The 26,608-nt window shown below is 31.9% G+C and overlaps 4 protein-coding genes across 4 annotated transcripts; 2 read left to right on the top strand and 2 right to left on the bottom strand.

The window, feature by feature from the left end:
• Nucleotides 1–333: 333 nt before the first annotated feature.
• Nucleotides 334–3,535, bottom strand: LOC119828313 (GDP-fucose protein O-fucosyltransferase 1). The gene is made up of 4 exons (XM_038350473.1): nt 3,007–3,535; nt 1,799–2,251; nt 1,387–1,672; nt 334–1,321 (listed from the first exon to the last, which is right to left on the bottom strand). The coding sequence occupies exons 1-4, from the start codon at nt 3,110–3,112 to the stop codon at nt 1,021–1,023; spliced, it is 1,146 nt and encodes a 381-aa protein (XP_038206401.1). The 5' UTR covers nt 3,113–3,535; the 3' UTR covers nt 334–1,020.
• A 314-nt stretch (nt 3,536–3,849) lies between these two features.
• LOC119828915 (WD repeat-containing protein 55 homolog) lies at nt 3,850–10,451 on the top strand. The gene is made up of 5 exons (XM_038351233.1): nt 3,850–4,110; nt 4,416–4,738; nt 8,261–8,378; nt 9,658–9,826; nt 9,923–10,451. Exons 1-5 carry the CDS (start codon nt 3,996–3,998, stop codon nt 10,419–10,421), a joined length of 1,224 nt encoding a protein of 407 aa, XP_038207161.1. The 5' UTR covers nt 3,850–3,995; the 3' UTR covers nt 10,422–10,451.
• A 1,727-nt stretch (nt 10,452–12,178) lies between these two features.
• LOC119831819 (protein timeless) lies at nt 12,179–23,724 on the top strand. The gene is made up of 17 exons (XM_038355360.1): nt 12,179–12,463; nt 16,545–16,648; nt 17,176–17,726; nt 18,255–18,408; nt 18,700–18,929; nt 19,080–19,372; nt 19,447–19,807; nt 19,993–20,184; nt 20,270–20,370; nt 20,581–20,779; nt 20,932–21,137; nt 21,330–21,805; nt 21,887–22,087; nt 22,219–22,396; nt 22,478–22,582; nt 22,813–23,019; nt 23,299–23,724. Exons 2-17 carry the CDS (start codon nt 16,552–16,554, stop codon nt 23,483–23,485), a joined length of 3,738 nt encoding a protein of 1,245 aa, XP_038211288.1. The 5' UTR covers nt 12,179–12,463; nt 16,545–16,551; the 3' UTR covers nt 23,486–23,724.
• Nucleotides 23,721–25,185, bottom strand: LOC119831827 (putative uncharacterized protein DDB_G0282499). The gene is made up of 2 exons (XM_038355372.1): nt 25,093–25,185; nt 23,721–24,780 (listed from the first exon to the last, which is right to left on the bottom strand). Exons 1-2 carry the CDS (start codon nt 25,102–25,104, stop codon nt 24,130–24,132), a joined length of 663 nt encoding a protein of 220 aa, XP_038211300.1. The 5' UTR covers nt 25,105–25,185; the 3' UTR covers nt 23,721–24,129.
• Nucleotides 25,186–26,608: the final 1,423 nt, after the last annotated feature.

The raw sequence follows: 26,608 nt of genomic DNA, 5'->3' as shown, positions 1-26,608 counted from the left end.
CAAGTCACGTATAAATAGATAAATACCTAAGTTAAGTTTCAAGTAACTATATACAATGACACCCTCCTGGATTGGGATTCTAAATGATTCAGTAAGTAAGTCAAAATCATCCTTGAATGACTTCCTAAATGTAGGAATTAGGATGCGAACTCACTGAATGCGATAACCATAATAAAATCAGTGACAACTAATTAATCGATTAAATAAACTTAAAACCAATTTATTTTATTAATCGAATAAGCAAATTATACCTACCTACTAAAAAACTAGCCATGGATAAAATATGCTATATTTAAATTCACTAAGTAGGCGCTCTTAAGAGAAAAATAATAGTTTTATTTACTAGTACTATTACTTACAAGTTTTATTTAAAATTGTGATAGTCTTAACGATAATACACAAGAATGGGGAAACAAATGTAAAATACTCCAAAAATACAATTTACATATTATATATACTTTACATACCACATTATCTATTTATAGAATGCAAATTTTATTCTATTTTTGAACAAAAACAAATATTTCAAAAACTCCTATGTAATATACATTATGCACATACCATGATTATACGCGCGAAACACATATTGATACTTTTTCTTTTATTTTTATAAATTATGCAATTTTATTAGCACTTTTGAGCAACAATTTATTAAATTACTTGGATCTGTTATTACTAACTAATGAAAACTGCGCCGTGCATTTTGTGCCAGAAAAACAAATCAATTTGCCTAAACTGGAGCAGGTAAATTTGTATTGTAGGAATTCAACACATCTAAATATAATTATTTTCGTATGCTTTCGTATGTTAATTCATAAATAAACGGTTACTTAATTCCTTTTAAATTTTCTGATTTTGACAGTCCTGCACATTTGCGAGTTGCGCATAGCGGCGGCGACAATTGATCGACATGAGACATCGGAATAACTCTGTACCACATTACACACATACCACACACACATGTATCATTATTATTTCTTAAGTTCGTGATACACTGGTGTCTTCATAATTTTGAAAGAATCAGAGTTCGTCATGTTTGTTTTTCTTACGACTTGGAAAAGACCAAAATTCTGATGGCAATCCTTTAGAATCCCTTTCTCTCTTTACAAATGCTGTAAAGGAAGAAACACAGTTTCCTATAAAATAATTTGCTTGTCCTAGGATACACAAATCTACATGTGGATCACTTGGTGTTAATCTCAAGGTGGTAACATGAAAATCTTCTAGTGCATCGTTGAAATCTTCTATCATGTGATTTGAATCAGATGCAACAAAAATATACTTAATATCATTAAACTTTTTCAGCACACGTTTCACTTGCCTGTAAAAAAATATAAATTTATTATTTTTTTAACATTACAATTACACGATAGTGTGGATACTTACTTAATAATTTCTTTTTTTTTTGGAAGGCACATTGATGCTGTGAGCATTCCTCTTTCATTGTTATAACCAATGCATTGAGGAGCAGAGAATAATTTTGGGCTATTCTTTACATGCTCACAAGCCTTCACCCAATCTTGACCATTTCTTAAATGAATACCTAAGAAACCACCACCACCCATATTTTTCTTTATAAATTCTTTTGCTTTACGAAGCATATTACTATTCCATTTAAGATACATTTGTAAATGTACATTCTCTGCTTGTACAGGAAAACTAGCAGGGGCTCCTGAAATGTAAACAGTATAGATATCTATAGCTTTTGATCTTAATTTTTATTCAATGTTTTTGTTTTTTAATACTATATCAAATTGAATATATCATTTTGAAAATTATTACTTAATCTAATAAATACCTGTGAAGGCAAGCACGGGCCAATTTTGGGGATTATATTTATTTGTCCATTTCTCAATCATATTCTTATTATGGCCATCATAATTCAAGGGTCCATAAAATTCAGACCCAACAAAATCTATATTGAAGGTATCCCAAAAAGGCCCAAACGGATTTCCAGATTTTGCATTGCAACTATTTTCTAAGTCACCAATTCTTTGAGTATAACAAAATGCAATTCTTTTATTTGGTGGCCAAATCTCAGGAGCATAATCATGCATAAAATTTTCCATACTAATTACTTTGTGATAAGATTGCAGTGATACAATATCAAAATATGTATCAAAAGGAATTTGTAAAGATTTTATTTCACCATATCTATATTCAACCCATGGAGGCAAAATTAAAGTTCTATTTAAACCTTTACTAAATTGTAATGCACCCAAAAAGTGATCTGCTTGATTTCCAAAACGACCTAAAACAAAAAAATATATATTTAAAACATTTAGAGATATTTGAAGAATTTTTTAATCTTTATTTTTAATATTTACTATACACATTGATTATTATTATTATTTATCTTATTGTTAAACTAGCTGTGCCCCGTGGTTACACCCGCATAAGTCCATATCCCGTAAGAATATCGGGATACAAAGTAACCTTTATATTTTTCTAGTTGCAAGTACCCAGACGAAGCGGTTCGATTTCACATTCTTCATTCAAACTCCAAGGGATTGGAACATGCTTCCTGAGTCTGTGTACCCTGACGAGTACAATCTGGTCTTCAAGATTATTTTATTTTTTTATTTTATTTATAAAAGGCCTTACAGCTAATTTTACAGAATCTGATTAATTATCACAATAAATACGCCAATGACAAGGTACACCAATTGCTAGTTAAATATAAGTGACAAACAATTATGAAAACTTATAATAAATGTAAATGTAAAAATTTTATTACAGAGTTCTAAGATAAGAGTGAACCTCTAGGGAAGTGCTCTCCATCTTAGACCACATCTTACTTAACCATCAGGTGAGTTTGTGGTCAAGCGCTTCCCTATCATGAATAAAAAAAAAGTTGTCCAGCTATCTACGTACAAAATTTCATTGCAATTGGTTCAGTAGTTTTTGTGACAGTTGTGAAAGAGCAATAAACACACACACATCCTTACAAACTTTTGCATTTATAATATTAGTAGGATAATTATAATTATGTTGTTTTCAACTTACCCATGCATGGACAATAAGCAATATATCCATATTTATCATAGCAAAAACTTGTAATAATTAACTGAGTAGTTATAATTAAATTGTAGATTAATTTCTTATAACTCATAATACCCTGTTATTATCTTTCAACTATGTAATTGCTAGGCTCATTTAAGGCTATTTAAAGGCCTTTTAGCCTTAAGCAGAAGTTAATTATTAAACAACTTAATTAAAAACTACAGATAAAATTATCTAAACTATCTCTGTATCTATAACTGTAATTTTACATAGGTATGCCCTGAATTTTCAATTAAATAACTGGGAAACCGGTGTGGTAATTACAGTGCTTTTTTTAAGTCTTAGTCAAGATGAGAAAGCATCTATTAAATCTTAAGAGATATAAATATAATCTTGTTTGTAAAAATACTGAACAATAGAAGTTTAATTTAAAAATAGTAATAAAATATAATAGTGTCACGTAAATGAAAATAAACAAACGTGACAGAAACGAATAGAAATTAGAATACGTCTATGACATTCACAGTCCACAGATAACTATATATTAGATAACATTATAATTATATCTGTTATTTGAACGACGACGGTGACTGAAAGTGAAAACAGACGACCCAGTTATTCATGTGTCGGCTACTTTGCTTAGTTTACAAAGTATTATTTTATAGACATAAACAGTGCGAAAGAAAAATTTAATAGGAACTTGTACTATGATATTTTACTATTCAGAGGTAGTGGTAGGTAGAATTTATTTTAAAGTAGGTGTTTGACACCGTTGTAGTATATTAATCACTATATTTTGGTAGTGCTTTCTTTACTCTGTGGTTGGTACTTGACAATTGGGTATTGACAGCTTTTCCCATGTAAAATGTAAATATGTGTTTCATGCAAACACCTCGTCAAGAACGATTTCTCACACGAGTTTATGTTTATGTCCCTTGAAATCTTGAATTGAGGTTATATATAAAAGTTTGAAATTATAAAGAATTACTAAAATGACGATCGATTTTCGCGAATTTGATAAAGATTCTTCGGATGAATCCGACAGTAGTATCAGTGATATGAGTGAGGAAATAGAGGATGAACAAATTGACGAGCAATCAGAAAATGGTTCTTACAATATAAAAATTTACTTGTATTTCTTTAGTTTAGTTTGTAACATGATTATGTACTTGAAATTTTCATTTTCGTTTTATTCAATACCTCTTTTAAGCCTCTTAAGTAGAAACTATATCTTTATAAGTACCAGTCTCTCTTCACAAGAAAGCGAAATACTGGTGTGGCTGATCGACTAATACTTGTTATTATAATATATCTAATTTAATTTATACAATGTACATATTGAACAGATTTGTTATATTTAACAGTAAATAGCGTAATGAATATTAAAATGAGTTGGTTGATCTTATTTACAGATAGTGGTGAAAATGCAAGTAACACTGAGGATAACCAGGAAGAAAATTCTGAAGACGAGGATGAAGTTGTAAAAGCTATTAAAGCTGAAAAAAATAAACCAAGAGATCATCCCCCTACCATTAACACTGAAGACTTCATAGTTGACATTTGTTTCCACCCTTCTAAAAATATCATTGCTTTAGCTAATATTGTTGGCGATATCTTACTTTTCGAATATAATAATGAAGAAACAAAACTTGTCAATACTTTAGAGCTACATTTAAAAGCATGTAGAGATGTGGAATTTGATTCTGAAGGTGATACTATGTATTCTACAGCAAAAGTAAGTAATTCTCTTCAATACTGTCATAATCATTATGCCTGTGATTTCGTATTATCTGTTATCAGCATTATTATCCCTATAAGTGGATGTGTTGTGTGACAAAGTATGACATGTAGAGTGAGACCTCAAAGAAGGACATCTCTTCTTCAAGTAACACATTTAAATTATATCTTTTCTTTTAAGACATTCTATAAGTATAGTCTTAAAAGACATTAAATATGTTATAAGATAAAAAAACTTCATGTTTTGTTTTTTGGCTAGCAAGTTTATACAGGTGTTTCTTCAGTCTGGTCTAATATGATTTTATATGTGTATTTATTTTGTCTTTTATATCACACTATCACATTTCACACTAATGTAAATGTGAAAGTGTGTTTACATGTTTTTTGTGTCAATCAGACTGTAACTACTGAACGGATTTTTATGAAATTTGTTATACAGACAGATGAGACGTATGATCTCACTTGGGTGAGAGACATTTGCGGTGTCATAATTTTTTCTTAACTTCCAGAGCAAGTTGCAGTGCAGTTAATTGTGTTTGAAAGAGTTTCATTTGTCCTATTTTGAAGCATATCTTTCATTTTTCTCGCTTTTCTGTTGAATTTTGTTCTATGAGAACTCAACCTGCATTTGTGTCAATTATGCCTTGATTTTCTTTTATTTGCGATAGGACTTTTTATTAAGTGAGGTGTAATTATGAAAGATATCTGCTATCCTAATTTCTCAAGTATGTAGAACACTCGCTTTTTGGATTATGATAGTGATATTATTACACCTAAACTTTTGAAAATTGTAAGTTATGTTCGTAAGGGAACATACCCAGGATATTACGTAACCCGTTAGTTACGTGAGTATGTTGATACGTCAGCTGTTTAAAAACAGACATTGTCAGGTAGTTTGTAGTTTAGTGAAGTAGTCAAGCTATATATTAAGTATAAGCGATCTTTCCTTGATCATGAATTGGAGTAGATCACATGGCTTAGTAGTTAATCCTTCTAAAACTAAATCTATTCTCATCGGCAGCTCTTCATTTATATCAAGGGTAGGCTGGTAATTTGCCTTCAATTACTATTGACGGTACAATAATACCTTTTAGTGATCACATCAAAAGTTTAGGTGTCACCATAGATCGAACGATATCCTGGCAACCACAAATAAATGAGCTTAATAAGAAAATCTTTGCCTCTCATGAGAATTCGCAACTTCTGGACTATAACAACAGAACTTCTCTTGCTCAATCCCTCCCATCTTCCTATTCTCGATTATGCCGATGTCTGCTATCCTGACCTGACTGAAATTCAGTTGAACAAACTTGAGCGACTCCAAAATGTTTGCATACGATTCATATTTGGCTTGCACAAGTATGACCATGTAACCCAATTCAGGACAAAACTCAAGTTAACCTCTACGTCAAGGTTACCAATACGTCAACGTCGGAATGCTCACATTCTCCAACTCCTATACCGCATACTGTTCTATCTGGAAACTCCCATCTATCTAAAAGAAATCTTCAAATTTCGTCAGAGTACAGATTGAAATCTACGTTGCGCTGAAAATTTAGATTTGAAAATTCCGCCTCATAAGACCAATTTCTATCAAAATTCGTTTCTTGTGCAAGCCATACTCTTGTGGAATGCTCTTCCAATAAATATTAGTCGCGTCAAATCACTGAGCATGATATTTAAAGAACAAATATTTAACCATTTCTCTAGTTAGCTATGGTATCTGTTCGACTTTTTAAATTTAGGTGTATTTATGTATTGTTGTATGTATGCATATTTGTATATATGTATATGTGTGTACTTGCGTCCCCTTCCTTTTCCATCTGGGGTATTATTAATTATCAAAGTCCTATGTTAGTTAATTGCCTAGTAGTTTGGGGTGTGTATTAATAGATCAATCGGGCCTATTTGTGTTTTATATATTAAGAGGCCGTGCCGTAAATTACTCATTTTAATCATTTTTTATTATCGTTTGTGAGGAAGGCAAGAAGAATTAGAACTTTCTTTTTTAAAGATGTAAAAGTTTCGTTTTTATTCTTTCAAATGAATTGAGTATATTTTATCAAAATAATGTCATATTATGTATATACTAGCTGTGACCCGCGGTTGAAACCGCGTAAGTCCGTATCCCGTAGGAATATCGGTATAAAAAGTGCCTATGTGTTATTTTAGTTGTCCAGCTATCTACGAAGCAAATTTCATTGCAATCGGTTCAGTAGTTTTTGCGTGAAAGAGTAACAGACTACACATACATATGCATCCATCATCACAAACTTTCGCATTTATAGTATTATTATTCGCCAATAGATGTCAGGAAGACTCATAATAAATTGGGACTACTCAAACGCCTCCTATTTGTTAAAAAGTAAGTTTAAGTCGATAAAACACGAATATGACATTTTCTAAAAAAAATTCCTAGCTAGATCGATTTATCGCCCCCGAAACCCCCTATACACTAAATTTCATGAAAATCGTTGGAGCCGATTCCGAGATTCCAATTATATATATATATATATACAAGAATTGCTCGTTTAAAGATATAAGATTTCATAGGCAATAACCATATTGATAGCATATTATGCCAAAAGTAACCACCAAATCATGTTTGGCTACGTTGTATTCAAAAGTGGAAAAGATTTATAACATAAAAATAAAGGAGTACCTAACATAACTGTACGATGATTATGTTAGGTATATACCTGTTGAAAATATTTTTGACTTAAATTTATGTAGTAGAAAAAAAAAACTGAAAAACGCAATTCTTGGAAAATTTAACTATTGTCTTATATCGCGAGATCGAATAGTGAATTCTCGGGATCGAATAGCGAATTATAAGCACGTAACACTTTTGATTTATATTTTTATATATAATGCGTTTTTCTAGCACCAACTTAGTCACCATTTATTAAGATACTTAGATTCGTTATTACTAACGAATGGAAATTGATCTGTGCATTGTGGCCCATTTTTTATTAATTTCTCAAGGTTTCACTTATACTTTCCAAGTTTTAATAGTGTCATTAATAAAATATATGCTGTTTTTTCCTGTAATTTTAGAAACATCGCGTTCACAGTTTGTTTTAATATACGTATATGATGTAATACACACGTTCCAGATTTTTACTTATAAAGCTTACTGATTATATAATGATGTTATTTATAATAAAGGATAATAATTGTTAAAGCGGTCACTTATCTGTTCTTCACCCATATGCGCATTCGCAACTCTATACACGTCGCACACAAATATAGCAATTTACCTAAACTCGAGCCAGTGAATTAGCACCATGGCCTCTAAATTTATAAACCTACTAGCTCACCGGGCAAACGCTGTTTTGCCTTAATCTATATATTATATAGGTGTATGAAAAATAGATGTTGGCCGATCTCATAAGAATCGGTCCAGCCGTTTCTGACGAGTTCGATAACTAATATTGTAACACGGGAATCATATATATAAGATTAACTTTATTCTTCTATATTTTGCCTTTTATCTCTAATTTTTAATTTTTTTATTTAGGATAAAGTGATCATTGCCACTGATGTTGCAACTGGAAAGCTAAAACAATGTTTTGAAAATGCTCACGATGAACCTGTATACAAATTATTAAGCTTGGACAACAATAAAATAGTAACAGGTAATACATTAAGTATATTACCCAGGGATTGGCAACAAAGTTTTTTTTTTTAATTATAACTCTTTAATGTAACTATACATCTTATTATATATAAATCTTATTACTAATGTGTGCAAAAAAATGCAGTATAGTTTAATAGGCGGCCTTATCACTAAATAGTGATCTCTTCCAGGCAACCGTGGCAAAAAGGTATCTAACTTAATAAAATAAAATAAGTAGGTATGAAAGAGCAAGAAGTTAAAAGTTGTATGGCCTGGTGTAATTTTGACTTTATTTTAGTAATCTTTTATTAATTTTATACATTAAACAATTTTTATTCTATTAATTAAGCATAAGTAATCCATTTTCTTATATAAATTTTATTTTCACCTTTTGATATTTGGCATACTCTTCTTTAATTTTACTTTTAACAGTACTTTCGTTTAATTTTTTTATTATTATTTTATAATGAAACTAGCTGTACCCCGCATTTTGCCACGTAGTACCCGATGTTATATAGCCTAATGCTTCCTCAAATAAATGGGCTATCTATAAATGAAAGAGTTTTTCAAATCGGACTAGTAGTTCCTCTCCCCACCCTGGCCTTTTTCCCACCCAGACCCAATGAATGAAGTCAGCGTCCAAACGTTACTTCGACAAGGCCAAATCCTATCCCAATCCTTTGATGACACAAGCCATCCCGTAGTCCCACCGGGGTGAGCGCCCGACCGAGTACAGCCCCTCCGGCCCCCTCTATTTATGCGACAGCTCAAGTCGAGGTTCGCGGGACCCGACAAGGGGGGATGCCCTTGAGTGTGTCGCTACCAGAGTGAACCCTCAGTTCACCCACGCGTCCGTGCTAAGATGTAGTAGCCCTTCAGGCTGGCATCGAGAATCGCCACAAAAAAAGTAATTCCTGAGATTAGCGCGTTCAATCAAACAAATAACTAAAAAAACTCTTCAGCTTTATAATATTAGTATAGATATATTATAAGCAAATCACAACTTACTACTTATGCTGATAACTTTTGAAAATAAGCTCTAAAGAAGCAAATGGCCTATCTAAGCCTGTTTCTGAGTTGCGAATATATCTACTAATGCTAAAACGTTAGGATATATTATGCTTAGTGCCAAGTGTTTTATCTGCATGATTCGTGCATTTGCAAGTTGATGGTGCGGGATTGTGCAGATTAATAAAAGCATCGGGATCCCGCAGGTCTTTTGTGGAATTGCAATCCCTAATACTAATGTTATAGAATTACTAATATAATTTATATCTGTTTTAATTCTTATTATTTAGGTGATGATTGTGGAACAGTTAAACTATGGGACATGAGAAAAGCTGATCCTGTATTTACTTTAAAAATTGGAGAGGATTACATATCAGATATGATTTCAAATGAAGCACAAAAATATTTAGTTTGTGCTGGTGGAGATGGGATGCTTACATCTATTGATCTGAAAGCAAGGTAAGATAATCTAACAATATATAAATAAATATATATATATATTATTAATCTAGTTGAATCTTTTTACACATGTTTACTTTTTTAATACATTTTTAGTAAAATCTATACATCATCAGAACAATACGAAGCAGAACTTACGTGTCTTGGACTGTTCAGGTCAGAAACTAAATTGTTGGTGGGGTCATCTACAGGAAAATTTTATTTATTTAATTGGAAAGAATTTGGTTTTCATAGTGATGAATATATTGGACAGAAACATAGTATACAGTGTATGATTCCCATAACTCAGAATATTGTGGTGTCTTCTGGAGAAGATGGTATAATACGAGCCGCCCATATGTTTCCTCAACGCCAACTCGGAATTGTTGGTCAGCATACCTTACCTGTAGAAAGATTGGATATAAGTCACGATGGCCACTATATTGCCTCAAGTTCTCATAATAATGACGTTAAATTTTGGAATATATCATATTTTGAATCTATAGATAGCCTTATAAATGTTAACGAAAAACAAAATAAAAGAAAAGATATGAGTAACAATTTACCATCAAGCTCTGTTAAAAATGCTTCTGATTTTTTCTCTGGATTATTATAAATAAAGATATTATATTATAATATTCACTTTATATGTTTTATTTCATTTTAGTTTATATATATACATTGGAAAAGGAATTCTGAGAGAGAAGGAAGTTTACGTCTCGGTTTGCAAAATCTGTAATTCTTGACCCTAAGTTCCCTGACCCCAAATTATTTTTTTTATAAAATTAATAATTAAGGTTCTTTTGGCGCGTGGCGAAATTAAGAACTAATTTAGTCATCTTGTACAACTTATTTTGATGACAAAACATTGAGTTTGTACAAATACAAATTCGATGTTTCCCTATTTGCAATAATTTTTAGAAAACTGGCTTGAAATATTAGCATGTTACTGTGTTTCGTACGGTGAGTGGGGGAGCCGGAGGCCCTTTACTATTCTTGTCCCTTCGCAATCCATTCCTTCTTTCCAGTCATCAATCATCTTATACATTTCCCCTTAAAAGTGGGCATTTTATTCACAGAGGCACACCTCTGTGAATAAACAGTTCTAAGTATGTCAATTCAGCTACTTGTCGAAGGTTTTTAAAAGTCCAAGAAGAAGCTTAGGGTGTTATAAATTGGAATTACACGTGGGTGCCTTAATTAAAAGATCGATCGGTAAAATATAATTTTTTTTAACTAAAATTTGCATATTTTGTTTTATTGAGGTTCAATGTGAGTTTATTATGACGAAGCCACTACAGAATGATTTGAAATCCACTTTGAGCTCTGTGAAAAACTTATCTCCTAGAAAGTTTGTAAAAATATGACACACTTCACTTTAGAAAACACGTTTTCTGTAAGAGCTTTAAGAAAATTTACTTATCTTGATGCACAAATTGTGAGCTTACATCCAGTATTTCGGAGATCCACCATCGAAGTTTTTCATTTTTTAGTATTAGCCTATTGGGTAGTCAAGGATCGTAAGAACTGATTTTAACATGAATTAAAATTTTGATTTATTATTAATTATTATTAGTAAACCAAGATAATAATATTAAGTATATAAAAATAAAACAAAAAGCAAAATAAGCAGATATCAGAATGCAGTTATGCAGCTATGCAGTATAGCCAGACAAGCATGAAGAAATATCACAGATTAAGAACTAGTTACTACAACAATATAAAAACCTCATCTATCAATCATTATAATAGTCATCAGACAAATAGAGAATAATAGACTTATTACATATCATCATCATCATCATCATCCCATACATGTTCCCACTGCTGGGACACAGGCCTCCTATGAGGGTTCAGGCCATAATCCACCACGCTGGCCAAGTGCGGGTTGGCACATGTCGCATGTCGTCGAACTTTTGATTCTTGGACATGCCGGTTTCCTCAAGATGTTTTCCTTTACCGTTTTAAGTTAAGTTTAATGCATATACAAAGTTTAATTTGAATATCTCTAATACTACTGTCACTGTTACTTATGTAGGCTGTGTAGATTTAGAGGCTTAAAGTTAGAGGCTTGGCTGTACATGAGATCAGGATCTTTTTCTCAGAGTAAACATTATGTGCTTGTGTTGGCAACATTTAATAAGAAATATTTTTGGTGGATTTCTTTATGAAAGTTTATCTGGGGGCACGGTAGTGTTGTTGTTTTATTATATGTATAGATTTATATTAAGTATGTTATGACATATTTGTACTCTAGCCACTTCTCATGTAGCTGCATGCATAACTATATATTTTAGTGTTGCTATAGTTATCTATGATGCTGACAGATATATTTTGGAATTGACATTGATGTTTGTGACAAACGACAATATTTACTTTCTTCGTTCTAGTGAAGTGATAGCAACGTCCTGCGACGTTTTTTTAAATAATTGCTTAAAATCCTCTACGTAATTTCTTTAAGTCTGCTACTTGATTAAATATAACTTTGTGATTTTTTGGATACAGAAGTCACATTAAACAGTGAAGTTGGTGCCGTATATGAACAATTGGAAAATTGTACTTTTCTGTCTTGGATTTTACAAAATAATCTTATTTTTAAGTAAAATTGTGACCTGCAGCTAATGTTGGCGTTTTTTATAACAGATCTTAATAAAACTGGTAAGTCAATAGAAAAGTTTTGAGAATAATTTTTTATTTATCTATATATTTTATTTTACAAATATATAATTTATGCTTCATTTGTAGTTATAACTTTTTGTTCCCTATATTTAGTTTGATGTATACACTATACATCAAAGAATATATGAAATGCTGTAGTTTATAAATATAATAATTCTTGAGGTAAGTAGAAGCAGTCTCACTCCATTCATTGTTAGTTTTGTTAATTATTAACCCAGATCAAATGAAATGATCAAATGAGCTAATAGGATTTCAACAAAGGAAGCATGATGAATAAAATTGTATTTTAAATTAATATCTAATTTGGATGAAGGTGCCTTTTTAATGGGGCCATTCATTGTAGAAAAATTACATAGGTTTATGAATTTTTATTCTTATGTTACTATACAATTTCATTTATTGTAGAGTTATAATTATTGTGACAATTATTTTAATTATCAGAAGCTACTAACTTAGAAAAAAGGTGGCAGAATAAGATGAATAAACATATAGAAAATATATCTGAATGAAATGAAATGTGTGTGTGTATGTGTGTGTGTGTGATGTATCCTTACATTACAGATATACAGATTTTTTTAATAAAGAAGAGACAGAGTTACTGATGCATATATATTATTAGTAAGGGTTATAAAGGAATCTAAATACAGACATTTGATTAATGTTAAATTGATTTTATTATTTTATTATTAAACAATTTCTTAAATTTACAGATACTGTTTTGACATTGTTGAATCTAAGTAATGTTCTTAGATTTTAGATAGGCTAAATTGAAAACAAAAGAAAACACTTGTATATTTTCACTTTCACAAAAAAAAAAAATAAATAACATTATTCTGATCTGAAAAAAGTATTGATCTTGTAAAAATTCTGAATATTGTATCATAAATTTTGGTGTTTGTGTTGATCTTTATAATTGTACAATTTAGGATTGTGGTGCAGTCACATTAATTTGTTGTGAATAAATAACAAATTTAGATTTTGCTTTTAAAAATTATATGTTTTATACCCATAATAAATGTTACGTATTATTTAGAGTATACAGATGTGCGACGTGGGTTTCAATCTATCTCCCTCTAATAAACGTGTAAAGCTGCTATATACGTAATGGTCGGGGCGGGCACGTGCGTCGGACACGCGACTCGCGTGACCTAGTAGCTACCTTGTACCTACTGCGAGCTCGTAGGCGTATCGCGTTCGCATAGGCAAACACAATACATTTTATCAAGTATTAACGAAAAATTTTCGTTTAATTGTAATTTAAAAATATTTTTTAAGTAAATATTATTCTGTTATTACATATTATATTACTTTAATGCATTAATAGCGGACTTGTTTGTATTTCTTGAATATTATCATTTTACCATTAAGTAATTCCCATATAAAAATACCATTATTGGGACCTTATTACCTTTATTTAATAATATTTCTCCTGTAGGTATTTAGTAATGGCTAATTAGTAATCACCAATGAGCACAGATGTACTTACATCATATAACAAATCGTATGATATAGGTAATTTATCATTCCCAATTTCTGCTCGTCCCGACTCTGACTAGATTGACCTGAGATAAACCAAAAATAATAAAGATCCTTAACCTGAGTCCCTCAGTCTTTGTCACACAGAATAATGTGCTTTTCTTGCTGCTAGTGAAAGAATTATATAAATTGTTATCATATAGTTACTGCTTTGATTTGTAGGTAGGTACACTATAGATTAGAACTTGCTAGTTACTAACTAGCAAGTTTCAATATTAAAATTGGTTAACTTCTGATAAATTGCTTAGTATTCCTTATCATTCTCAGAATATACTGGCGAGTAACTAAGTCACTCTAACGTATAAATCGATACCATGGAACACGTGAACGTCATTGGTTCAATGTGTTTGGATTTGAGCTATGTAGGAAAATTATCAGTGTTGTCTTAGTGGGACCTTAGACACCCGGCTTTTCGATTTAACCACCAGGCGAGTCTGCAGGAAATAAGTTTATTTTTAAATTTATCTGCCCGTTATCCAAATTACCACTGCTTAAAACGGTTAAGGATCCTTAAGAATCCGGCAATGTACAACAATAGAAATTTCGACGACATGTGACCACATAACTCACACTTGGCCAGGATCGCGGTTATACTATGTAACAGACAACAGTATTGTAAATCGGTCGTATAAGTAACTGCTTACAGCCGCATGGTACGTAAACGTGCTCTAGGAATCTGGTGGATTGTTGATTATGAATAATATTATATATATAATACTTATACGTATTAACGCTTTGAAAACGTGTACCGTGGGCGTTACACCACAATTGCATGAAAATCTGTATTCGTCATTTTCATAAAGAAAAGTCGGCCGGTAACGATTGAATTCCGATTAAAATGGCTTATAAAAATACCTATTACTAAAACTTATGAGTGAGCAGATTAGAAATGTATCGGGGCATTTAGAAATTAAATACACTGTAAAATTTCACCATTAACCGTCCATAATATTACGGCAATAGTCTGTAGGTATGGATAAAATACCGGCAAATTCTATGTAATCATAATATATATATATGTATATATATATTTATATTATGACATACTTTCATCATAAAATGATTTTTGTAGCGTACATATCCAACAGTGAACAGATCGATTTCAAAATTTTTGAAATCGATCCAGTTGTCCTTGATAAAAGCGCGTTCAAACAAAAATACATACCAACAAACTCATCAGGTTTACATCGTTAACTATTGTAAAGTATCGGTAATATCCTTCTGATAAGTGATAGTTATTTCGCGATTAATGTAATCTTCTAAATTTTTAATCTTTATTAATCTTGAGATGATATCTTTGTTTTATATAAACACTTATATTTGACGTAAACGGGGGTTCTGGGGTTTTACCACAGAATAATAAGCCCTCATTTATCCCGTTGGACTGTTCCATCTCCCTTGTACCAAATTCATCTTCATTCATTCATCAATCGGAGCAGTGATATAGCCTTGAAGAACAAACAGACAGATAGACAGACAGACAGACAAAATTTGTAAAAAAAAAATATTTCGGTGAATCTACCGTTTATATACATGTAGAAGAGAACGGTTATTGCAATATGGCAAACAGACAAAAATAAAATTGTATAGATAAAAACAATAGCTTAATTTCTTAAATTACAAGCAAATTGAACTGTTACCTTATAATATCGAGTCATTCCCGCCTGGGCTCTCCCAACGTAAGCACCTTACGCTTTGCGTCACAGCCGTTAGAGAGTTTTATGTGTTACGCGCGTAACCGCCTTTGATACATTTTTCTTTTCTTTTTATAAACTACTTAAATCTGTTATTACTAACGAATGAAAAATGAACATCTTTAATATAATATAAAACATCAAGTTCACCGACTGCCTGACTGATCTATCAACGCATAGCCCAAACTACTGAACCGATTGGGTTGAACTTTGGATCAAAGATTGTATGATGGTTCGTAAATTTTCAACTGATGGAATTAAAATGAAAGATTGGACATACTATAATGACGGCGGGTGCCTTTTTATTAATAGGCATAAATAGAATTTTTGATAAATATCACCACCACATGCTTGGGGAATAGCTATTGATAATATTACTTCTTAACGCGAGTGAAGCCGTGGTCGAAAGCAAGTAAATATAAATAATCAAAAACAACTAACAACTAGTTGTGTGTTTTGGAGATGTGTTGTTTTTGAATTGCTTCATATTACATCTTTCCTCTATCTTCGTGTGTGCAAAGTTATGATAACAATAAGTAACTGACGGTCCACCTCGATTTCTAGATTTGCGATACGTATTTTGGGAATCACTGTTATTTATTTAAATACTAGCTTGTCAACTGGGGCTTCCTCCGCTTGGCAAAAGGAAATTCCTATAGGAATTAGATGTTTCACCGTTGGAACGTAAAAGAAAGACGAATGAACACTCTTTCGCATTTATAAACTTATTAAATATGTTCTTAGTAAGTTTTTAAGAGATTGTCTTATTTTTATCTAGCCTCTACGTTAATAATTTAGAAAATGACCATAATTTTTTTTATTATTTGCAGAGTCAAGATGGAGTGGGTTCTTAGGGGACCGCAGATTCATAGTACATTCAGTAATCTTGGATTTGCACATCCAGAAGGATATCACATAAACGAAAATTGCAATGGTAATATCTTAATTATCCTTATAATTAAAAGCTTCTTTGGAAAAATTAATTTATAAAATGTCCAGCTGTGATCGTTCATTATGTCATTTACTGGTTACCTACGTATGCACATATAACATGCAAAACTATCTAAATAATTGTGTGCCGGTGATGTGTGCATGTCATCTATAATAACAAATATTAATCAAGTAATTGCTACTGCTACGAAAGGCTATTACGTTAATATCTTATAATTGAAATATTAACGTATTTAACTATCTTAATAGTACTACCATGGTCTTAAATTAACACTCGGAATTTCTGTAGGTGAATTTCTGTAGGTATTATAATATTTCCTTGACCAGATTATAAAATAAAATACATTGCCTAAACGTTCAAGATAGGTAACTTATTAATTTTCTTTTAGACACATGATATAATAACAACAACGTATAATATGGTATTCATTGTCTTGTATTTGTGCTAATATATGTGTGTTTGTAACTTAATTGTACCTAATTTAATAATAATGTTATGAAAACTTGCAGCTGCTTTGGAGTCTATTCTTCATAATATTCTAACAGAAGATAAAAATTTACGAACTTATCGAAGAAGTATAAGTTTTGGCCAAAACATCAAGAAGGATATAATACCACTTTTGATAAATGTAAAAGATGAGAAAACTATTGAGTTACTCATAAAGATCTTAGTGAATTTGACTATACCAGTTGAATGTTTACTTTCCGTGGAAACGATATCAAACACAGATATAGGAAGGCATACTATATTTGAAATCAACAGCCTCCTCGCTTCTACCAAATCTGCATTTATTGACCACCGGGCGACGAAAGTAATCATAGAGTTTCTTAAAAAGAACTCGGATGTTGAACAGAAGTCGAAATTATCTTCAGAGCAGTGTACAAACATAAGTAACACTCTACTGTTTTTGCGGAATATTCTTCATATCCCAGAAGACGTGAACAATATTTCGTCAAATTATAATAGTCCTCCACATACCATTCAAAACCAAATATTATGGAATATTTTTAGTCAAAGCATTGACAAAATTCTTATAAAATTAATGACGATCCCAGATTCGGTAAGTCAACCATTAAATGAACCAAATATGATAGAATTTATTTAAATGTTTATTTATATGTTTAATGACAAATGAGTTAAATCATGTCATTCGAAAAATGACTACTTATGGATTTATGGATGGATTATTAATATTAAATCTTGGTGTATTGATTTCAAATTAAAATTTATTGTTTTATTCAGGTGGAGCAAAGTCATTTAGGAAAGGCATTCATTTTCTGATCTACATTACTAATTTAAATTATCTTTATTTTTTTGTATTTTTTTTCTATTCATGCTTTTTATATTTTACGGGAAAATGACATAAAAACGTCCAACGATAATAATCAATCTGTTCGTAATTTAAAATTGATACTTCTACTCAAAAATCCAATGCATGCTTAATTTCCTATTGTAACAAAAGAGATAATACATTGACCAATAAAACATTTAGTTACGTTACGATTGCAATATACCTACTGATAAAGTATTATTAAAAATCAAAATTTCAAGATTCGAGATTCGTGTTTGTATTTTGTTTTATTCCTAGATAAATTGGGGTGTGACGATGGTTCAGTTGATAGCTTTACTTTATAAAGATCAGCATGTTACTACATTACATAAACTTCTCAACATGTGGCTTGAAACATCGCTATCGGAGAGTTCCGAAGATAATGAGAGTAATACATCGCCACCAAATAGAGGTACTTACAAGTAAAACGTACAATTCCTGTACGTGGTATATTATTATCTATACTAATATAATATAAAGACCAAAAGTTTTTTTTGTTTGTTCGTAGCCTTAAGGCTCCGAAACATCTGGTACGAATATGAATTTTTTTTCACCAAAAGAAATTTACATTTTTCCCGAGTGCTATACGATACTTTTTACCCCGGTAATGTAACCACGGGCGAAGCCGGGGCGAACAGCTAGTATTAAATAAAAAACAATAGGAGATATTAAAAATAAATTTTGATACACTTCTGTTTTATAGGAAGTGATGACTCGTCTCCAATGTTGACATCAGACCCGACTTCTGATTCCTCCGATACGGGTGGAAGTGGTAAAATGAATGACGAATCCAACTCTCCTAACAACGGTTGGGACACATCGAGGAATATAAGTGAACAAAATTTCCCATCAGATAGAATGGAGGAGAAAACGTCGAACCACATGCTGGATTCTGGTCAAGAAAATTCATACGACGAAATGAAAAAGACTGATGTAAGTTTTTAAGTGAAATACAATCTTTCGGCCTATTATTCTGATCGCTGCAGTGATCGGTTGACCCAAAGGTTATCTCGATCAAACCATGTATAATGTATGTAAGGTTACATTGTAATGAAATTCTTGAAAAAAAAACATTGTTCACAGGAAAGGATGATCACCGATAATCAAATGTCAAATGGCCAACTAGAAAACAAAAAGCACGAAGAAGGGATGAATAAAAAAATGAATTCGGAAACGTCGGACTGCGGTTATGGAACACAAATTGAAAATCAAGAAGTTATATCGACATCAAGCAATGAAGATGAATTACCAACAAAAAAACCGGTACATCAGAAACCTCACAACCCAAAACAGAGACCGAATAACAAAGTACGTTCGAGTGTTACTTTGCAAGAGAGGAAAAGGAAGAAAATTGTCAAAAGAGGAAAAGCTAATATGTTCGTAAATCTTCAATCGTATTATAAATGTTTAGCAAAAAAAAATAGTAATAATTAAATGTTTTTATTTGCAGAATAAACGTACAAGGACTGACGCACAATACGCCAACGGATGACGATATATCTAACGTGTTGAAAGAGTTCACAGTAGATTTCCTTTTGAAGGGATACAATTCATTGGTTCGCACGCTACACACACAAATCCTTACAAATCTGCAATTGGAAATAGACACCTCACATTTCTTCTGGCTCGTCACCTATTTCCTAAAATTTGCAACTCAGATAGAGTTGGACTTGGAGCATGTTTCGTCTGTTTTATCATTCGATATTGTTTTATACCTAACAGCGGAAGGAGTTAATTTATGCGAACAATTTGAATTAGCCATTAAACTAGATGGTAACGATTTGAAGCCTAGTATTCGCAGGCTGCATTTGGTAATTCAATTTATGTAATACAACAAACATTAAATTTATTTCATGTAATTTTTACTTATATTAGTGTAATAGTCACTGTTTACTGTTTCTGACGGTTCGCGGTCTGACACAATAATTTAATACTTCGATTCTTTTCTACATTTGTCAGTAAAATATATCACTAAAATGCTATGCCTATTCTAAAGGTGGTGACAGCTATACGAGAGTTTGTCCAAGCAATCGAAGTTTATAAAAAATCAGTACACATTTGCCAACATGATAAGGACATATTACTCGACTTGCAAATGAAAATGTGTGAAACGGAAGAGTTGCGCTCATTACTAGTACTTCTATTGCGTCATTATAATCCGAAGTATCATTCCAAGCAATATTTACAGGTATGTTCTTGTAGAATCCACATTTTATCACCGATAAAATTTGTTTTTGTATCATATTGTATGATTAATGTTTTAATTGTTTTAGGACCTTGTGGTTACGAATCACATTTTACTAATGTTTTTGGACAGTGTTATGAAATTACCGGATTACAAGGGATCTGGAAAATTAGTTGACCATATAAAGCAGTAAGTTTCCTTAATTTTTTAATGATATTTTTAAGTTTTATAAATTTATTTTAAGTAACTATAAAACCACGTATTTTTGTTGACACGTGAAGTCGTGATTGGCTGGTGCCAAAGGGTAAATAGAAAAGATATTAATTAATCACGTTGCAAAATCAAATACATTCGTTATATATTTAATATGCAGGTTTTACAGCGTGTATATTATTATAGGTTCGCCACTCCAGAGATTATGTACCAATATGGTCTCCTATTAGAAGATTACGAAGGGAACGGAGAGTTCGTGAATGATTGCGTTTTCACGTTGATGCACCATGTCGGCGGTGACATGGGCTGTTTAATTTCCCTTTTCCAACCAAAAATACTGAAAACTTTTACATCGATATGGAAATCCGAGTTTGAAATTTGCGATGTGAGTCTATGTTAATCTTTCAGTGGAACAATTCTAACTCGAACTAATTAAAACTCGAGATAAACTAGTATTCGTGTAACATGTTTATCTATTAAGTACAAATTTAAATTAAGTTTGAAAGCTGCATAAATAAATCGAATATTTGATTCTAGGATTGGTCGGATCTAATAGAATATGTTATAAATACATTTGTAAAGAAACCACACACTTTGCAACGTACGGCAAGCTTCCGATTGGATACAGAAAGTTTCGATGACGACAAAATTCTTAAAGAACTTATTGAGAATGAGGAGAAACCAAATGAAGATGTGTCGTCTAGCAGAGCCATTGTTAACTATGATGCTAGCGTAAAGGACAGGTATGACCGTATGATAATTAATTTGACTTATACATGTATGTTTATATTGCAGATTATGCGATAAAATTGAGTTTCGTTTTCTTCTTAGAAAAATCTTTTTATTATTTGCAATAAAATAAGATTGTTGATTGATAAAGTGGTGGATTAAGTTATTTATAATTTATGTTTTAAGCAATGCAAATTTTTTTTTAGATGGACAGACGACGAACTATCGGCATTTAATTGGATTTACATGCAAAGCAGTACATCTACAGATACAGTTGGTGAAATTGTTCGACTGTTTAAGGAAGATGGAATAATCAAAACTCGCGATGCAGTCATAAGGCAGCTCCATAAACAATCAATTATTGACAAAAATGAATTTGATAAGCTTATTAAGGAAGAATCCGGGAAAAGTTCAAAGAGTTCAGAAACCAAGGAAGTGAAAGATGACGATATTGCGAAACTATGTGAATACATGACAAAGGATGGAAAGTCGAAGTTTTTGAATTGGGTTCAAAGTGTCTTGCTCGAGACGTGTTTTACAAAAATATATTTAGAAAAAATGAAAATAGCCAAAAAAGCTGAGAGTGAAACTATCGTTAAAGATACTAAGAAAATGTATCACTCATTGCCCAAAAAAGCTAAAGAATTGCCTGTCATGTCACCCGTTTCGTATCATTCCCTTTGTGAGTGACTTAAAAATATCTTTATCAATATTGCTTTAAATCTTCAAGTTTCTATCAATTCAAGTAATTTTTAAATTTCAGTGTTCAATCAGTCTGTACCACTTGTACCATGGAATTGTGAACAAGCTGCTATATGTAAGGATCTGAAGTTCCTACAGCTTTTACATAAATTAGGTTTTTATATGCCTGTGGACACTGGTAAAGTATTTATCAGAATACCTTATTTTTGGACACCCGACGTACTCTATGAAGTTGCAAGCAAGATTTCATCTATTGACTCATGTGAGTTAATGTTATTATTACTGAATATCTTTTTACGTTTACCACAAAATTAATATCGTAAACAATATATCATATTATGGTATGTTCAATTTAAGATAATTTATGCATAATATACTGTAACTCTCTTTTAGCAAAACTTAAGTTCTCCTTGAGCGATATATCGGAGAGTAGCGTGTTGAACTCATCGTTGAACACAAGAATTGCCATTCCGGATCATCCAAAAGACATTCCATTGACGGCTATTCCGGAGAATTTCTTTCAAATTCATAAACAAAAACACATCGCGTCCATCGTTAATTTTACACCCATGTAGGTATTTCTTTTGTGTAAATTACATAGTCAAAATTATAATAATCTTTAATATCAATACTATTCTTTTTTATGTTCTAGGCCTGGTTCATCATTTAACATAGCATGTGATGAACGGTCCGTGCCCAGTTGGTTGGACGTTGTACAAAAATCTCAAGAATTTAAACTGACTCTGGAGTTGGAGAGGTAAAATAAAGTACAACTGTTTTTAAAATATATTTATTAAACGAATCAGTGCAACTGAAGTTTCGATTAGTCTAATCTTCTTAACAACATTTTGGTCATTGGTTTTTTGGCCCATCAATTGACGTCGATATATTTATATCGTCAGCGTCAAGTAAAAATTTGTTTTTTGTCTGTATCAAAAACACGTCCCTTAATGACTTATTTATTTGTAATGTTAATGTTTCCCATAGGACAATTATTCAAAGTGAAATACAGGACATGAGTAAGCTTGTCGGGAAGGAACCCACAGCGAATACGTTGAGAATACTAGAAATAAATAAAGAGGAGTGTGATGTGGCAGCAGAGTCTCCTCTTTTGATCCCGATCGACAATGGCGTTAAAGGAGAGCCCTCCAACTTCAATATCGGTCACGCTGAATCGGAATATTGTAATAACAGGTATTTCCAGTAAAATATTTTTTAACAACCCCCTAACTAACATCTTTGTACAAAAAAAAGTTTCATTTGACCCCACATTTATATATACGGGTTAAGGCAACCGGGGCCTCTACAATAGAGATTTTCTAACAAATAAAAGAAAATTTGACCGAATAAAATTGTTCATTTCATTTCGAAAATAATTTGCAGCCACTCTGGCTGTTCATTAAATGCGGCTCTGCCACAGACAGTGCGAACCTACATTCTTTGCAAAGTTATTAACTCTATCCGTTTTCCTAGTTCTTGCGAGACTGCATCGGTCGCTTCGGATCTCACAAGAATGTACGTGTCGGACGAGGACGAGAAGCCGGAGGTGATACATCGACCAGCAGCAGATAAACATTTTAATGACGATCAAAATTCTAGCGATCTAGACAATAATAGCGCCGGGAAGCGTCCGCGCGTGCATTTCTCTCCACCTTTCTGAAATATAATGCATCTTTACTTGAAACATGACGTAATACACAAAGTTAATAATACTTAGGTTAAAGATAGTTTAAGAATGGTGTTTTGTATGGTTTTCGGTTTTAAGATCTAGCTTAGATTCGTTGTATCAGATCGTATTTATAGTTTAATAAATCTTAGTAAATTTTTTAGTTTAATATGTTTATGTCTGTGCCTAGTAAATGTACGAGTTTTGTATAATTAAAATTCATTTCAATGTTGTGATGTTATGTTTTATTTATATAACAGTAATAATTTATTCCAGAAAATGACAACATTCCTTATTACACATGTAGCAACAAAGTTCTTAAGAGCTAATCAACAGACTTCTTACATTGCTAAAATATACATACATACACAATAATATACAATTAATTCTTCCAACATACTTTTTCAACGGAAAAAGCTATCCATCGGTGTTTAAGCTGATAAGTGAGACATTATGTTCTTGATATTTTATCCCTTATGATTCGTGAAACAAATTATTATTGCGGCCCACCCTCAATATACCAATACCAATAACCAAAATTTTAAAATTAATAAATGGCATGATTCATTATAATTGTTTTAAATAAATTTAGAGGTCATATCAGGTACAAGAATACAGATATAAAGTTATGATATTAGTTAATGATGATATGCATGTACCCCATTGTTATTATTTGAATTCAAGTTGTTTAAATAATTTTGGATAGCTAAGTCGTAATTTTTTGATTCTAATGTATTGTGTCCGTCTTGATCATCGGAAGATTCATAGTAGTTATTTGGTAAGTTGTTGTAATTGTCCCCAGGGCCTTCTCCATTATATTCCTCTGCAAGAGATGGATTATAACTATGGTGCGAAGGCCCATTATACGCGTGACTATCTTGTTCATATGGATTAGGGGCGTCATCTTGTGGATGATTTTCTTGTACTTGGTAAGAACTGTGTGGATTTTGGAAGGAGCCGTCTCTATGTTCCACATCGAGCGCATGTTGCTCGTTGTTGAACTTCGGCGCTGCAGCATGAGGTACCTTTATAATTTGAGGTACTGGAACGGGATATGGCCTATTTATATGGACTGGATATGGAACTTTTTGCACAACTTTTACTGGATATGGTACTGGCACTTTAACTGCGACGGTTTTTGTTATTTTAATCACTTTGACTGGTGTTTCGGGTATTTCCACGTGTTCACCAAGATTGTGTAATTCTGTTTCATACCCTTCAACTGGTATTGTGTATGAGCTGTGGGATGCGAATGACGTACCGATGCAGATCAGTAATATTGTTAATATCTGAAACAGGAAAAAAAAATGAATTAAAATGTATAGATTAATTCGCAACGTTAACTAACTGCATACAATTTTAAAAGATTTGCAGTTGGGATTCGAAATCGGTCCCGCAGTTATATAATTGCTTCAGTTTTGTTTTTCCGTCGAGTAGGTAATAGCTGTTTATATAATGTAGCTTTTATTTTTTCATGGTTACTTAACATTAAAAAGAATCGATATTTATGTAATCTGTTATATAATATATCAAATACCATCCGATAAAAAATGTACTCATTTAAGATAGACAAGCAATAAAACAAAACAAAAAGTACTAACCGGTGTTTCCATTGTGCTGCAAGTGAGCGGACGACCGAGGCACAGTTGAAACTATCTACTTTATATGAAGAGAGAGGCTTTTATACAGAGCATTCTATCTGGTCAACTAAGAGGCTGCTTTAGCCGAACGAACTGTTACTTTCTTCAGACTCATATTTATTCCCGCCACACGGTGGCACCAGGCACATTCACTGCAGTTATTGTTAATGTTTATTAGTTCAAGCAAAATGCATCAAGTGTTATTCATTTGATACCTTAATCATTACATGATCATCACTTTACTTCCTCGAGGAAATATAGTGGAAGTTTAGTCTAAATATTAAAAGTTTTTTTCGATTATAAAGTTTTATAACTAATGTAAAATATTATGTAATGTAAAACTTGAACTTTTAAATGCACCATAGTGCATGTTAAGTAACGAAATAATGTAATAAGTCACCGAATTCTGTAAATTATTATGTATACCAGTGATGCAATTTTGAGGACTCAAAAGCATAGTCTTATCTTCAGCTCTGAGTTCATGGTGGAGCCACGTAGAATACCAAGTAAAACCGAGTGTTCATATTTGTCTATCAAGAAAATTTATCATAAAAACTTAGGTTGGCACCTTTTTTTTAACCAAATCTCATAACCCCTGAAAACCCTTATCTTATTTTTTATTTAAATATTGCCTAAACTATATTTTTTCGAATACTTTTGTTGTTAAATGTTACACAAAAAAGCTTTACAAAATCAGGAAAAAAACTACAAAGCTCTTGTATACGTTTATATGTATCTAATAGACCTTTAATTTATTCAATGGCTGCCTTTTTCTATCGGTTTCAACAAGTTTTTTTCTGGTGCCAAGTCTTCTGTAGAAGATGAGATATTCGAATTCCGGGTCTCTTAAAAAATTGCGGGATAGACCAGATTGAAAATTGTTCAGGAGGAATCATCATCATCATCATCGTTTCTTTACACAAGTCTTGGCATCATCAGTATAATATTATATGTGGTATCACAGTAGTATAGTATAACATCTTAAGTCGATTAAATGGATGTGTCATGCACTTTAACAAATTTATTTGAGGGAAACAGTAAAATTAATAAGTAGATAATTAGTAGCTTTTTCAACTAATAAGTGCAAAAAGAAAATACAACTGTGCGAAATTTTTTATTATAGCATATTTCAGTAAGTGGCACGCGATAAGCGAAAAATTTTAATCAATCTTGTTCTATGATATTTTAGCACTTTAAAAGGACATCTGGCAGAATCTAAGTTGTGTATAGATACGTTGTAAGTATTGCAGAGCTTTAGCTTACCAGCCTTCTTATATTTCTATAAGAATAAAATATTAATGCTTCAACTAAGAGGGATAAAGAACAAATAATAATGCCATTGTGTAAAAGTGAAGTCCCGTGTCCCCTAGTGGGGTATGGGGCAGATGATGTACATCTGTTTCACTGACCGATTTTCTTTACGGACAAGTAGGTGATCAACCTTCTTTGTCCTGCCAGACCGAGACATTTTTTTTTT

This window comes from Zerene cesonia, chromosome 1 (genome assembly GCF_012273895.1).
Source record: "Zerene cesonia ecotype Mississippi chromosome 1, Zerene_cesonia_1.1, whole genome shotgun sequence".
Taxonomy (NCBI): domain Eukaryota; kingdom Metazoa; phylum Arthropoda; class Insecta; order Lepidoptera; family Pieridae; genus Zerene; species Zerene cesonia.
The sequence above is the reverse complement of the archived record's forward strand: the minus strand, read 5'-3'. Positions and strand labels throughout refer to the sequence as shown.